The sequence below is a fragment of the Triticum urartu genome, chromosome 4 (assembly GCF_003073215.2).
Source record: "Triticum urartu cultivar G1812 chromosome 4, Tu2.1, whole genome shotgun sequence".
NCBI lineage: Eukaryota > Viridiplantae > Streptophyta > Magnoliopsida > Poales > Poaceae > Triticum > Triticum urartu.
Window position 1 is genome coordinate 585857932 of NC_053025.1, and position 15986 is coordinate 585873917.

The window sequence follows — 15986 nt, forward strand, 5'->3', positions numbered from 1 at the left end:
GATGGAAAAAGCCAGAGCTCGGATGGGCTAAGGTCAATGTTGATGAAAGTTTTTTGGAGGAAAGTAGGAGTGGAGCCTGGGAAGCTGTGATTCGAGATCATGATGGAAGAATTATCTTATCAGCTTGGGATTATATACCGCGGTGCAATGGAGCGGACTGCGCGGAAGCCATGGCTTGCCTAGAAGGACTATGGAAGGCAATGTCGGGGACGGATTTACCCTTAATCATCGAGACGGATTGCAGCTCGGTGACGAAGACGCTCATCCTCTCGTCTATTACTAGATTGGAGGTTGGAACAATTGCAAAGGAGTTTCAAGCCATGAAAGAAAACAGAGAAGTTAGAGTTTGCAAAGTAGATAGAAGGGACAATAGGTTAGCTCATAGTCTTGCCCAGTTGGGGCGTAGAGAGTTGCGTGGGGGGTTATGCAAGGCACAGTGCCAACCTGCGTGTTGAGCGAGGCCTTGCACAATTGTACGAACTATATTTTCTCTACTTAATTAATACAACTCTCTATTTAAAAAAACCGTGTTGCTGCAGCTTCTACACACTGAAAGTGCACTTCTTCTTCTTCTTGTTGTTTTTTTATTAAGATATAAGGGAATTCTTCTTCTGTTTTCTGAGGAGGAATGTGCACTGGGTCTGCATCGATCATGGCCCAGAAAAAGCTTGACTCACATTTAGGGCCTTGAAAGCTACGCTGGGCCAGGCCACACACAGCTGAGTCCATCACAGCCCAGTCGGCTTCACTGAGCGCGACCACTGTCTGACTCTGTACTGAGTCTACTGACCAGGGCAGTCCCCCCGCCCCTCCCCTCCCCTCCCTCCGCTAGCCGCCACGTCCCCGGCCGACCCGACCACCCCTCGCCGTCGGCCGGACCGCATCTCCCCCCCTCACCCCCACCTCCAGATCCGCGCGCTCCCCTAGCCTCCCCCCGCCCGCCGCCGCCGGGAACTTTCTGCCAAGCTCGATCCATCCAGTGGCCGGCTACAGCGACCGCCCGCCGCGCGGATCGATCCAGCGACCAACCTGGAGCACGGCTGCTAGCCGTCCCCTCACCAGTCAACCCAAGTCGCACCACGTGCCACCATTTTGACCAGCTCCGCCGCTGCTATTTTTCTCCCTATATTCCTCCCCTCACACCGACGGCGCCCCGGCCGCTCCTCCCCGTCCGCCGCGCCCCCGGTGAGCGAGCATATCCGGCCTGATCGAAAGTCAGTATCTTTATGCCGACTCGTCGGATCTATGTCTAACCTGCTTCCGGCTTTGTCCAGCTCCGCGTCCATCTCCCGCCCGAGAAACCCTAGCCAGAGGAAGGAGGACACCATGAGGGGGAAGAAGCCGCTCAAGGAGCTCTCCGTGCCGGCGCAGGAGACGCCCGTCGATAAGTTCCTGTAGGTCTCCCCCATTCCTCACCCTAAATTTCATGTTTTTTTTCCCTCTCCCCTTTCCCCCACTGAAGCCGTCAAAAGTTTGAGCTTTATTTCTACGTAATAATGAGAGATTTTTGTGGGGCCTGGGTAGACTTGTTTTCTGTGTCATCTCTGATTTGATCTGTTGGTTTTGTTGCGGGTTGTGATGGAGCTGGGTAGCCAGTAGTAGTTTGCTGAAGCATAGATTTACTTTGATGGCATTCATTAAGTGTAGTGCTTGATTTGGAATTGGTACGGTCGGAGCTGCTGAGCTGACTCTGCATTTTGTATGTCACGAAAGTATTCAAGTCCAGTGATTAATTTGAACTCAATATGGGTTGAGTTGCTGAGCTGCTTGTGGTCTTTCAGGACGGCGAGCGGTACGTTCAAGGACGGTGAACTGCGACTTAATCAAAGAGGTTTGCAGCTTATCTCCGAGGAAAACGGAGATGAACATGTGAGTTCTTGGCTCAATATTTTGTAATGACTAACTCTGTTGTTTGTTAATCTGCCCAGTTGTGTGTTCCTGTTGTATTGTACTCGTATTCATTAACAAGGGTGGTTTATGTGTTGCGTGCGTCACTGATTCAGTGCACTCAGAGGGTCTACTGCATTCAATCAACCTGGGGGAACCAACAAAACATTTGATAAGATTTGTGATTGAATAGTATATGTACTACTATATAAACGTACACGTTGCCACACAAAGTACAATATAACCTGAATACAGTAAGACATACCGAAAAAATAGTCATCACTGAACCTGGAACTCACGTAGTCATCGCTCTTTTCCTCGGAGATAAGCCACGAGCCTCTTTGATCAAGTCTAAAAGACCACCAGAAACCAAAGACAACCATTTGATTCACACATTACTTCTTGTTTCTTCAAGTATCTCAAAAACATTTCTAGACACAAAAAAGTAGTGCAGTAAAATATCAAGCCCTCAGTAGCTTCAACAGGAAAAAGGAAAACAAAACATGCTATATAAATAAAATGGGCAGTTTAAGCCAAGGAGTCAAGAAAACCTACATGGTTTACTGACAGGTGTCGCTCCGGCAGAATGAGCTGGAGCTCCTTGAGCGGTTCCTTCCCCCTCATGGTCTCTTCCTATGGTTAGGATTTCTTGAATGGGAGATGAATATGGAACTGGCTGCCAGAGCCTGAAAACAAGTCGAGGAGTAGGTAGGAGACCAGGTGAACTGCTATGAAGATATGGAGTTCGGATCTGCCCAGCGGAGGTGCGCAAGAGGGAGAGGGAGAGAGAGAGTGCTCGCATTTGTTGGTGACTTAGGCAGTCAGCTGTCAGCCTAAGTCGCAGCATGTGTTACTTTCATCGACCAAAGTTACAAATTTATGGACCGCAGGGTCAGAGGAACCCTTCTAGTTCAAACTTTGTAGTCGTTTTATCCAAAATCATAACATATTTGCAGATTTCTCAATAATTGTTTCATGATTATTTTTTAATGCCTAGGATTGAAATTATGTACTCTGCTGCTCGCTGCTGCTTATTAGATGCCATCAACAGAAGTTTTATAGTTAGTGGGAATAGGGTATGTTGTCTAAAGGTTACTGTAGAATCCCAACTAGGATATATTGTTACTCAGTTTGTGCTTGTTATCATTTGGATAAGGATCAAGTTGTTTCTGAATTCTGAGTACATGTTGATTTGTTTATTTTCCTCAGCAATCAACAAAAATGAAGGTGGAAGATGTGCAGTTATCAATGGATGACCTCGAGATGATTCAGGTCATTGGTAAGGGAAGTGGTGGTGTTGTCCAACTAGTGCGGCACAAGTGGGTGGGCACATTTTATGCCTTGAAGGTAACAGAACACTAAATTTATGTATGCCTAAGTTGGATTTTTATTGTTACTGTTAGAGCATTCCGGTTAACTGCTACTCCCTCCGTCCCATAATATAAGAGCGTTTTTGACACTAGTGTAGTGTCAAAAGCGCTCTTATATTATGGGACGGAGGGAGTAGTTTTTTCTGTTATACTGTTTATTTTTTTATTCAAGTTTGTTAACATGAAAAATAATCTATTCATATCTGTCTGAACATATTTAAATTCTACGTGTCACGACAATTGGATTATTCTACCTCTGAAGATTAGTTTTGTTTAGTCAGCTTGTGATGGCATGACAGTATATTCAGTTAGATGCACGCTTACGCACACTATTAAAATGAGTTATAGCAAAAGGACTGATATTTGGCACACGTGTGCCATATAAGCAAAACTGCCACACCTCTACTTCTTTCATTTTAAAGTACCACACGATCCCCCGTCCTTTGACCTCGCCTCCTCTGAAATGACCCCGGAGGCTCGTCCGAGAAACCTGTTTCTCCCGCACATCTCGCGCGCCCACCCCCGAGAAAACTGTCACTTCTTCACGTCTACCACATGATTTCTCCTCAGGACAAAGTTACCATGACATTCATATGCAAGTTATCAGGCCTGTGTTGCGTAACTTACCATACTATTTACATAGAACGTACCAGGTACTATGCTTCAACAACTACACCCCTTCAAAGTCACCACTGTATTTTATACACAAGTTAGAAGGTTTTCGACGTGTAAAATACCGTGGTACTTACACATAAGTTATCAGGGTATATGTACATCAACCTCCCCCTGGTCAAAGTTACCATGGGGGATTGTACATGAGTTACCGGGTCTATAGTTTGTATATTATCATGTTACTTGCACCTAAAAACCTGGGTGTGTTTCGGTAGCATTTCCCATAGGTCAAAAATTACCATGATGTTTTTGCGTAACTTACCACGCCTATAGCACGTGTGCCCCTCATGACACTAAACATTATGTCACTTTCTCGTGGCACGTCATGTGTTGTGTTCATCCAAGAGGCCCACGCGCGAGGCGAGTGTATGTCTTTAACAACTTATTTTTCTTTGGTAAAAAAAGTTACCATCATGTTTATATTGCAAGTTATCGGTTATGCGGTGCTTATATTATCATGTTATTTACATGAAAATTATTGGGGATGTTTTGAACAACTTTTTCCTGGGAGAAAAAGTTATCATGGTGATTCTAGGTAATTTATCAAGCCCGTAGTGCTTAAAATATCATGCTATTTACACAAAATTTATCAGGTGTATGTTTCAGCAAATTCTCCCCCACGGGTCAGAAACTTATCATGGTGTTTAGTTATCGCAGTGCATATATTTTCATGCTATTTACACATAAAAATGCCAGAGGAGGGAGGTATACTACCGTGCTATTTACACAGAAGATATCGGAGTATCTTTTCAAAAAAAATCCCTACGATCAAAGTTACCATGGTGTTTCTACCTCAGTTATCAGATGTGCGCTGCGTATATTACCATCTATTTACACATAAATTATCGGGTATCTTTTCACATTTATCTTCCCCAATGGTTAAAGTTACCACGATGTTTGTATCTAAATTATCAGGTCTATAGCGTGAATGTTATCGTGCTATTTACAGAAATTACCGGGGGGCGGGTTCAACAAATTTATTTCCAATGATCAAAGTTACCACGATGCTTGAAACAAAAAAAATTCGGTGCTAACATATTAAAGGCAAAAACATGTCAAAAACAATATTTCCCTTAGCTTGTTCAACAATCAGTGTCATAGGTGAGGTGGTTAGTTCCCTTTGTTGATTACCTGTAGACCAGAGATCAAATCCTAGTCCAAGCATTATTTTTGCCCGAAAATTGGGAAGTCGCGTGGGGCCATAATTGACGATTACGAAAATTAGGAAGTCACGAGCGGGTGTGCCCGCGGGAAAGGAAAGAGATCGGGAGACGTGCAGGAAAGGAAAGAAATCGGGAGGGAGGTCGGGGAGGACGTGCGGGAAAGGAAGAAGATCGGGAGGCGTGTGGCAGTTTCGCAATCTGGCACACGGTTGCCATATACATATTTCAATAGCAAAAACATCTAGTACTGGCCTGCAAAATCTCTATGGAACACTGATTTGAGAACTGACGCTAATGCATGAGAATACATCAGGTAACAATATATGGGCGATTAAATGTTTTCAAGCGTTGTTCCTGATCTTTGTACTGCCGTGGCATTTCTCCATATGATCTATCAGTTAATTGACTATTGCAATTTCTTCATAGGGCATTCAAATGAACATTCAGGAGTCAGTTCGCAAACAAATAGTACAGGAGCTCAAAATAAATCAAGCAACACAGAGCCCACATATAGTCCTTTGCCATCAATCTTTTTACCACAATGGTGTAATATATCTTGTTCTGGAATATATGGATCGTGGATCTCTTGCAGACATAATTAAACAAGTTAAAACTATTCTGGAGCCATACCTCGCAGTACTTTGCAAGCAGGTATGTATATGCTTGGCCTATTGTTTCTGCTTTGACTTTTGTATTCAGAATATTCTTAAAATTCTGTCACATATGTTGGAAGTTGGAGCTACAATCTGGCACATCTAACATCAGTAGTGTCTGAATAAATCAGGTTTTGGAGGGACTGTTATATCTTCATCATGAAAGGCATGTGATTCACAGAGACATAAAGCCTTCTAACTTGTTAGTCAACCATAAAGGTGAAGTAAAGATTACTGATTTTGGGGTGAGTGCAGTGCTAGCAAGTTCGATTGGTCAGCGTGATACATTTGTTGGAACCTACAACTATATGGCGGTATGTAAAAAGACCAGTTTTGTCTTCTGACTGCGGCTTATGCTCATAACGGTTATCTGGGGTGCATAAATTTTCCTTCATAGTTTCTTCCTTTCTTCCTTGTGCAGCCTGAGCGGATTAGTGGCAGCTCCTATGACTACAAGAGTGATGTATGGAGTTTGGGCTTGGTAATACTTGAATGCGCCATTGGTCGCTTCCCTTATACTCCTCCAGAGGGAGAAGGTTGGTTAAGCTTCTATGAACTATTGGAAGCAATTGTTGACCAGCCACCACCTTCTGCACCTGCAGATCAGTTCTCTCCAGAATTCTGCTCATTTATCTCTTCCTGGTATGCTAACATTATTCTCAGGAATTACACATGAAATTAGTTCAGTCACTGTATTTCTATTTTGTCCTCTTGCTTAGTATGCTTGAATGAACTTCTTGCCCTTTTTTCTAAAGTTCTGATTTCCTTCGCGTGTCCTTCTTGTTGTTTAGTAGTTATCTGCTTTCTCGTCTCACAGCTCATGGACTTTGTCCACTCAATTATTATCCCCCCCTTTGATAAAATGTGTTGTCTATTCAAGTATTACTTTCCCCTTTGAACGAACTTCTTGCCCTGTTTTCTAAAGTTCTGATTTCCTCCACGTGTCCTTCCCGTAAATATTTTAAATTGTTGGTTAGGCCAACATGTTTTAATAGTTATCTGCTTTCTCATCTCACAGCTCATGGACTTTGTCCACTCAATTATTATTCCCCCCTTTAAAAAAATGTGTTTGATCTATTTAAGTATTACTTCCCCCTTTGAACAAGCGTGGTCTTAATAGAACTGTTTTAGTGTGATAATTTGGGCTTCATTAATTCTGGAGAATAACTGTTTAAACTGCGCGGTGTTTCTCAGATAAGAATTAGTGAAATCCTCAGATGCCCAAATTTTATAATGGTGCTTTTTCAATAGCAAACGGATGAATCAATGTTTCTTAATGAATATTACATTTCAGTACAGCCCAAGAAATCACAGCCCTCCCAAACAAATCAACTTGCGCCCCCGGACAACAACTACTCAGGGCAACTTGCCAATGAACTGTTTATCAAACCCTGTTTAAGTAGCTTGTTGGCCCTTGAAACTTCAGTTTAGCTAATCTGGAGTTTGAGTTATCAATCACGTAACAACCCTGATTGTCAGTAATGTCAAAATGTACACATTGATTTAAGTTAGCTATGTCAATATCTGATCTAATTGTTGCCTTGACTAACAAAACCTTGACAGTGGGGTTGATAAACCAGTTAACAATCCGGCATCTTATCTTACCAATGGATTAAGGCATGCCAAAAAAATATGGAAAATAACCCTCCTACTATACAGGGTGTATGAAGTTGACCAAATGATGTTATACTATGAATCCTTTTTATGTTGTGTGATTCAAAAGGAAGAGGAAGGAACACCAGAGAACAATAGGCATGGAAGGCATCACAAAAACTCAAACCAAAGCCTCCTCTAGTGTTAGACGAGGAACAAGGGCTTTAGCCTTCCATCATGTTCCCATGCCCACTGCTCTTAGGTCATCTTTGCTTCCTCTTCATGTTTCACAATGGACATCTCATACCATCTGAACATATCCACATATATGTTCAGTTTTTGTGCTAAAGATTTAGTGAACAAAAAGGAAGAGGAAGGAGCGCTTAAGAACGATAGGAATGAGAGGCATCGGGAAATACCAAACGGGATTTCCACCTCAACACAAGAGGTGAAGAACCGATAACTTAGGCTTTCCTCTATGCTCTCATCCCCATTGCTCTTAGGCCCTCCCTTTCTTCCTCTTCCTAGCTCGCTTTTGAGATTTCACATCGAATATGTGCAGACATATAGTTGGTTTCTAAACTAAAGCAACCAAGCAAGCCAAAAAAGGAAGAGGAAGGAGTGCTTTAGAACAATAGGAATGGGAGGCATTGGGAAACACCAAACTAGATTTTCACCTCTAACACTAGAGATGAAAACCGAGCAATTTAGGCTTTCCTCCATGTTCCCATTCCCACTACTCTAAGGCCCTCTATTCTTGCTCTTCCGGGCTCGCATTCGAGGTCTCATGTTATCTAAACATGTGGACAATGTCTATGGTTTCTCCATCAGAGCTATCACGTAAGCCAAAAGGAACAGGAAGAAGTGCACAAGAACGGTAGAAATGGGAGGCATCAGGAAAGGATCCATGCCAAATATTTGCACCTCCGATACTACAGGTGCAAACAAACAAGCATTGCTTTCCTCCATGTTCCCATTCCCATTGCTCTTGAGCTCTCTCTTCCTCTTCCCGGCTTACTTTCAGTGCGTACAAATGTAGAGACAAGGCTCTCGAAGGACAAGCTTGAAGTGTTGGACAAAGTGTTTCAGCTTTGAGGTATAAATAATTGGTGGTGCACCATATGCAGAACCTTAGAGGAGAAAGCAATGAAGACACCCAGTGCATGGAGGCACCATTCTACAGTCAATGATAATGGGGTCACATAATCACCAGCCCTGTCCTATTGTCCTCTACTCTTAATTAAGGGCATGTGCGTAAAGATCTCTTTTGCTCACCTTTATTACCCATATCCGAAACTGGTACATAATATCTGTACCAGCCTTTTTTTAGAACAATATCTGTATCATCCTGTGCATTTATAGTGTCAAAATACGCAGCAATAAGAAGTTATAAGCTAAAAATAATATGAAATTAGACATATTAAACCCTCGAAAAATTACAAAACAGTGGGCAAAGAACCACCAACGTGACAATTAATTGGAACACAAGGTACTTCGGACATGAGCTGCGTTATTGCAGATGACAGAATGTGATTACAACATGATTAGAGGGATCTCATATCTGCATAACCAAAATGTCTATAGACCATTTTATCAAGAAAAAAAGTTTAGTCCTATTATTTTTTAAGTAATTTAGTATCCAAATTCTGCAGGCTGTACACAACTACATGTCATGGGAAAATATAGGAAAAACATATCTCCAAAGGAACTGTCACCCTTGATCCCTAGGATAAAACACATGAAGGTATAGTGATCACATATTCAGTCTAAACTCATTATACACATAGTATTTTAAGAACAAGGTTTGGACACAAAGGAAGAACAAGGTCCCGAAGAGAGTATGGTACTTCTTCCACCCATCGAAGTACTTCCCAGTTCAATCTTGTAGCTCTGCCACCATCTCTCCAAGGATTAAATCGCCCAGGTTGAGATGCAAACAGCCTGCAAGGTTCCAGAGTGGGGAAATAAGCCTTATCCCGCACATCTAAACAATATATAAAAAACAACACCAATTTATGATGAAGTGTACAAAACTGCAAATTCCATTGGAGTTCACAATTTTCGTAGCTGCAGATAAATCCATTAGGTTGCTATATCCCATGTTTGAACTACTGAGGAAATAATAAAAATAATCTGAATGAACATAGTGATATTGTCTCATGTTTTGTGTGCCAATTACCATCTTTCGTACTCCGTTTCTGCTCGTAGTCTTAGCTAGAGTGGTCAGAGTGGTGTGTCATTGATCTGATTAACTGATAGAGTAATGCACTTACATGCATTTACCATGCGACTCTGTCTAAACTCCTCAGTCCTCACGTCATGCTTGACCTGCATCAACTGGCTGATATGTACCATTCAAATACTATTACTTCAGAACTTCCTTTGATTTAGTGTGATAATTTGGGCTTCATTAATTCTGGAGAATAACTGTTTAAACTGTGCAGTGTTCTTCAGATAAGAATTAGTGAAAGCCTCATATGTCCAGATTTTATAATGGTGTGTTTTGCAACAGCAAACGGACGAATCAATATTTTTTTTAAACCATAATATTACATTTCAGTACAGCCCAAGAAATTCCAGCCCTCCCAAACAGATCGACTTGCGCTTCCAGACAACAGCTACTCAGGGCCACTTGCCACTGAAACTACCTGATTATCAAATCCTGTTTAAGTAGCTTGTGTGCCCTTGAAACTTAAAGCAGTTTAGCTAATCTGGCGTTTGAGTTATTAATCATGTAACAACCCTAATTGTCAGTTTAATGTCAAAATGTACTTACTGATTTAAGTTAGCTATGTCAATATCTGATCTAATTGTTGCCTTGATTGACAAAACCTTGACTTTGAGGTTGTAGTATAAACCAGCTAACAATCCGGCATCTTATCTAACCGATGGATTAAGTCATGCCAGAAAAAGATGGAAAATAACCCTCCTACTATGCAGGGTGTATGAACTTGACCAAATCATGTTATACTATGAATCCTTTTTATGTTGTGTATCCAAAAGGAAGAGGAAGGGGCACCAAAGAACAATAGGCATGGAAGGCATCAGAAAAACTCAAACCAAAGCCTCCTCTAGTGTTAGACGGGGAACAAGGGCTTTAGCCTTCCATCATGTTCCCATGCCCACTGCTCTTAAGTCACCTTTTCTTCCTCTTCATGTCTCGCAATAGACATCTCATACTATCTCAATATATCCACATATACGTTCAGTTTTTCTGCTAAAAGATTCAGCAAACAAAAAGGAAGAGGAAGGAGCGCTTAAGAACGATAGGAATGAGAGGCATCGGGAAAATACCAAACGGGATTTCCACCTCAACACAAGAGGTGAAGAACCGATAACTTAGGCTTTCCTCTATGCTCTCATCCCCATTGCTCTTAGGCCCTCCCTTTCTTCCTCTTCCTAGCTCGCTTTTGAGATTTCACATCGAATATGTGCAAACATATAGTTGGTTTCTAAACTAAAGCAACCAAGCAAGCCAAAAAAGGAAGAGGAAGGAGTGCTTTAGAACAATAGGAATGGGAGGCATTGGGAAACACCAAACTAGATTTTTCACCTCCAACACTAGAGGTGAAAACCGAGCAATTTAGGCTTTCCTCCATGTTCCCATTCCCACTACTCTAAGGCCCTCTATTCTTCCTCTTCCGGGCTCGCATTCGAGGTCTCATGTTATCTAAACATGTGGACACATGTCTATGGTTTCTCCATCAGAGCTATCATGTAAGCCAAAAGGAACAGGAAGAAGTGCACAAGAACGGTAGGAATGGGAGGCATCAGGAAAGGATCCATGCCAAATATTTGCACCTCCGATACTACAGGTGCAAACAAACAAGCATTGCTTTCCTCCATGTTCCCATTCCCATTGCTCTTGAGCTCTCTCTTCCTCTTCCGGGCTTACTTTCAGTGCGTACAAATCTAGCGAGACAAGGCTCTCGAAGGACAAGCTTGAATTGTTGGACAAAGTGTTTCAGCTTTGAGGTATAAATAATTGGTGGTGCACCATATGCAGAACCTTAGAGGAGAAAGCAATGAAGACACCCAGTGCATGGAGGCACCATTCTACAGTCAATGATAATGGGGTCACATAATCACCAGCCCTGTCCTATTGTCCTCTACTCTTAATTAAGGGCATGTGCGTAAAGATCTCTTTTGCTCACCTTTATTACCCATATCCGAAACTGGTACATAATATCTGTACCAGCCTTTTTTTAGAACAATATCTGTATCATCCTGTGCATTTATAGTGTCAAAATACGCAGCAATAAGAAGTTATAAGCTAAAAATAATATGAAATTAGACATATTAAACCCTCGAAAAATTACAAAACAGTGGGCAAAGAACCACCAACGTGACAATTAATTGGAACACAAGGTACTTCGGACATGAGCTGCGTTATTGCAGATGACAGAATGTGATTACAACATGATTAGAGGGATCTCATATCTGCATAACCAAAATGTCTATAGACCATTTTATCAAGAAAAAAAGTTTAGTCCTATTATTTTTTAAGTAATTTAGTATCCAAATTCTGCAGGCTGTACACAACTACATGTCATGGGAAAATATAGGAAAAACATATCTCCAAAGGAACTGTCACCCTTGATCCCTACGAGGAAAACACATGAAGGTATAGTGATCACATATTCAGTCTAAACTCATTTATACACAGAGTATTTTAAGAATAAGGTTCGGACACAAAGGAAGAACAAGGTCCTGAAGAGAGCATGGTACTTCTTCCACCCATCAAAGTACTTCCCAGTTCAACCTTGTAGCTCGGCCACCATCCCTCCAAGGATTAAATCGCCCAGGTTGAGATGCAAACAGACTGCAAGGTTCCAGAGTGGGGAAATAAGCCTTATCCTGCACATTAAACAATATATAAAAAACAACACCAATTTATGATGAATTGTACAAAACTGCAAATTCCATCGGAGTTCACAATTTTCGAAGCTGCAGATATATCCTGTTGCGGTAATGGTTGTTTCTTGCTAGTCTGTGTATTTTATCCATTAGTTTGCTATATCCCATGTGTGAACTATTTAGGAAATGATAAAAATAATCTGAATGAACATATTGATATTGCTTCATGTTTTGTGTGCCAATTACCATCTTTTGCACTCCGATTTGTTTCATGTTTTGTGTGCCAATTACCATCTTTTGCACTCCGATTTCTGCTCGTAGGCTTAGCTAGAGTGGTCAGAGTGGTGTGTCATTGATGTGATTAACTGATAAGAGTAATACGCTTGCATGCATTTACCATGCGACTCTGTCTAAACTCCTCAGTCCTCACATAATGCTTGACCTGCATCAATTGGCTGATATCTACCATTCAAATACTATTACTTCAGAACTTCCTTTGATTTAGTGTGATAATTTGGGCTTCATTAATTCTGGAGAATAACTGTTTAAACTGTGCAATGTTCTTCAGATAAGAATTAGTGAAATCCTCAGATGTCCAGCTTTTATAATGGTGTGTTTTGCAACAGCAAACGGACGAATCAGTGTTTTTTTCATGATATTACATTTCAGTGCATCCCAAGAAATTCCAGCCCTCACAAATGGATCGACTTTCGGCAACTTGCCACTGAAACTACCTGTTTACCAAACCCTGTTTAAGTAGCTTGTGGGCCCTTGAAACTTCAAGCAGTTTAGCTAATCTGGTGTTTGAGTTATTAATCATGTAACAACCCTAATTTTCAGTTTAATGTCAAAATCTACTTCCTGATTTAAGTTAGCTATGTCAATATCTGATCTAATTGTTGCCTTGATTGACAAACCCTTGACTTTGAGGCTGTAGTATAAACCAGCTAACAATCCGGCATCTTATCTAACCGATGGATTAAGGCATGCCAAAAAAACATGGAAAATAACCCTCCTACTATGCAGGGTGTATGAACTTGACCAAATCAGTTATACTATGAATCCTTTTTAGGTTGTGTATCCCATGAAGAGGAAGGGGCACCAAAGAACAATAGGCATGGAAGGCATCACAAAAACTCAAACCAAAGCCTCCTCTAGTGTTAGACGAGGAACAAGGGCTTTAGCCTTCCATCATGTTCCCATGCCCACTGCTCTTGGGTCATCTTTTCTTCTTCTTCATGTCTCGCAATGGACATCTCATACCATCTTAATATATCCACATATACGTTCAGTTTTTCTGCTAAAAGATTCAGCACACAAAAAGGAAGAGGAAGGAGCGCTTAAGAACGATAGGAATGAGAGGCGTCGGGAAAATACCAAACGGGATTTCCACCTCAGCACAAGAGGTGAAGAACCGATAACTTAGGCTTTCCTCTATATTCTCATCCCCATTGCTCTTAGGCCCTCTCTTTCTTCCTCTTCCTAGCTCGCTTTTGAGATTTCACATCGAATATATGCAAACGAATAGTTGGTTTCTAAGCTAAAGCAATCAAGCAAGCCAAAAAGGAAGAGGAAGGAGTGCTTTAGAACAATAGGAATGGGAGGCATTGGGAAACACCAAACTAAATTCTCACCTCCAACACTGGAGGTGAAAACCGAGCAAGTTAGGCTTTCCTCCATGTTCCCATTCCCACTACTCTAAGGCCCTCTATTCTTCCTCTTCTGGGCTTGCCATTGAGGTCTCATGTTATCTAAACATGTGGACACATGTCTATGGTTTCTCCATCAGAGCTATTGCGAAAGCCAAAAGGAAGAGGAAGAAGTGCACAAGAACGGTAGGAATGGGAGGCATCAGGAAAGGATCCATGCCCAATATTTGCACCTCCAACACTGCAGGTGCAAACAAACAAGCAGGGCTTTCCTCCATGTTCCCATTCCCAGTGCTCTTGAGCTCACTCTTCCTCTTCCCGGCTTACTTTCAGTGTCTACAAATATAGCGATACAAAAGCTCTCGAAGTACAAGCTTGAATTGTTGGACAAAGTGCTTGAGCTTTGAGGTATAAATAATGGGTGGTGCACCGTATGCAGAGAAAGTAATTAAGACACCCGGTGCATGGCGGCAACATTCTACAGTCAATGATAATGGGGCCACATAATCACCTGCCCTGTCCTTTTGTCCTCTACTCTTAATTTAAGGCATGTGCGTAAAGATTTCCTCCGCTTACCTTTATTACGCATATCCGAAACTGGTACGTAATATCTGTACCGATCTGTATCAGCCTGTGTATTTGTAGTGTCAAAATATGTAGCAATAAGAAGTTGTGAGCTAAAAGTAATATGAGATTGAACAAATTAAACCCTCTAAGTAAACTTGGAAAAAATACAATACAGTGGGCGAAGAACCACCAAAGTGACAATTAATTGGAAAAAAAAGGTACTTCGGACATCGGCTGCAGTATTGCAGATGACAGAATGTGATTAAAACATGATAAGAGAGATCTCATATCTCCAAGGATTAAATCACCCAGGCAGAGATGCAAACAGCCAGCAAGGTTCCATAGTGGGGAAATAAACCTTTTCCTGCACATCTAAACAATATATAGAAGACAACACCATTTTATGATCAAGTGTACAAATTCAATTAGAGTTCACAATTTTCGAAGCTGCAGATATATATCTTGTTGCAGTCATGCTTGTGTCTTGCTAGCCTGCGTATTTATCCATTAGTTTTCTATCCCATGTGTGAACTCTTTAGGAATTGATGATAAAAATAATCTGAATGCACATATCGTTACATGTTTTGTGTGCCAATTACCATCTTTTGCACTCCGGTTTCTGCTCGTACTCTTAGCTACAGTGGTCAGAGTGGTGTGTCATTGATGTGATTCACTAATACTGTAATACACTTTCATGCATTTACCATGCAACTCTGTCTAAACTCCTCAGTCCGCACATCATGCTTGACCTGCAGCAATTGGCTCATATCTACCATTTGAATACTCTCTTTTTTCAAGCAACCGGCAAGAGCTCTTCCTTTTCATATAGAGGAGAATTGACCGGTTTATAAGGAAAACCGTCCGAGAACCAACCATTCGAATACTATTACTTTAGAACTTCCTTTGATGTACAGTCAACTCCGTTTATTGGCTATATGTTTTATTGGTCTTTATTTTAGTTAGCGAGCATTCAAATGAAATCTGCACATGTTGAAGGCAACTGTTGATTTCTGCTAGCTTAGCTTTATAGATTTGTGCCGTCTGTGTAGTGTTATTTCATACCGCTATCTTGCTTTGCAGCATACAAAAGGATCCTGCCGAGCGGATGTCTGCTTCAGAACTCTTGGTGAGCATTCCCTTCCACTTGACAACTTGTTGTAGCATGTTCAACTAACCGTGGCACCATTTGATTCTGCCGACTAGTGTGTGTGTGCTGAATCGTCGTTATGTTCTGTGTTGTTGTCGCAGAACCACGCCTTCATCAAGAAGTTTGAGGACAAGGACCTAGACCTCCGGATCCTTGTCGAGAGCCTGGAGCAGCCCATGAACGTGCCCGAGTGAGGCCGTCGCTCGTAGAGGTGAGGCTTTGTGGCGACTTTCTTCCAGGGCTGCCCTCCCGAACGGCAATCGTGTATTGCTGTGAACCTGATGAATGAGTGACCCCCCACCCCTGTATGTTGATGTTTATGTTGGAAAGATTCCCAGAGGATTCTCATGGACTATTAATGTATGGTTAATGGATGAAGGCCCTTTTGTTGCGTGTCTTGCTATGAATGAATGGATCTGGTGTGGCTA

At 41.7% G+C, this 15986-nt stretch overlaps 1 protein-coding gene across 1 annotated transcript; it reads left to right on the forward strand.

The window, feature by feature from the left end:
• The first annotated feature begins 806 nt into the window (after nucleotides 1-806).
• LOC125552914 (mitogen-activated protein kinase kinase 1) lies at nucleotides 807-15986 on the forward strand. Its single transcript, XM_048716638.1, has 9 exons — nucleotides 807-1185; nucleotides 1275-1394; nucleotides 1782-1869; nucleotides 3097-3234; nucleotides 5519-5743; nucleotides 5877-6059; nucleotides 6167-6387; nucleotides 15492-15537; nucleotides 15660-15986. Exons 2-9 carry the CDS (start codon nucleotides 1327-1329, stop codon nucleotides 15750-15752), a joined length of 1062 nt encoding a protein of 353 aa, XP_048572595.1. The 5' UTR covers nucleotides 807-1185; nucleotides 1275-1326; the 3' UTR covers nucleotides 15753-15986.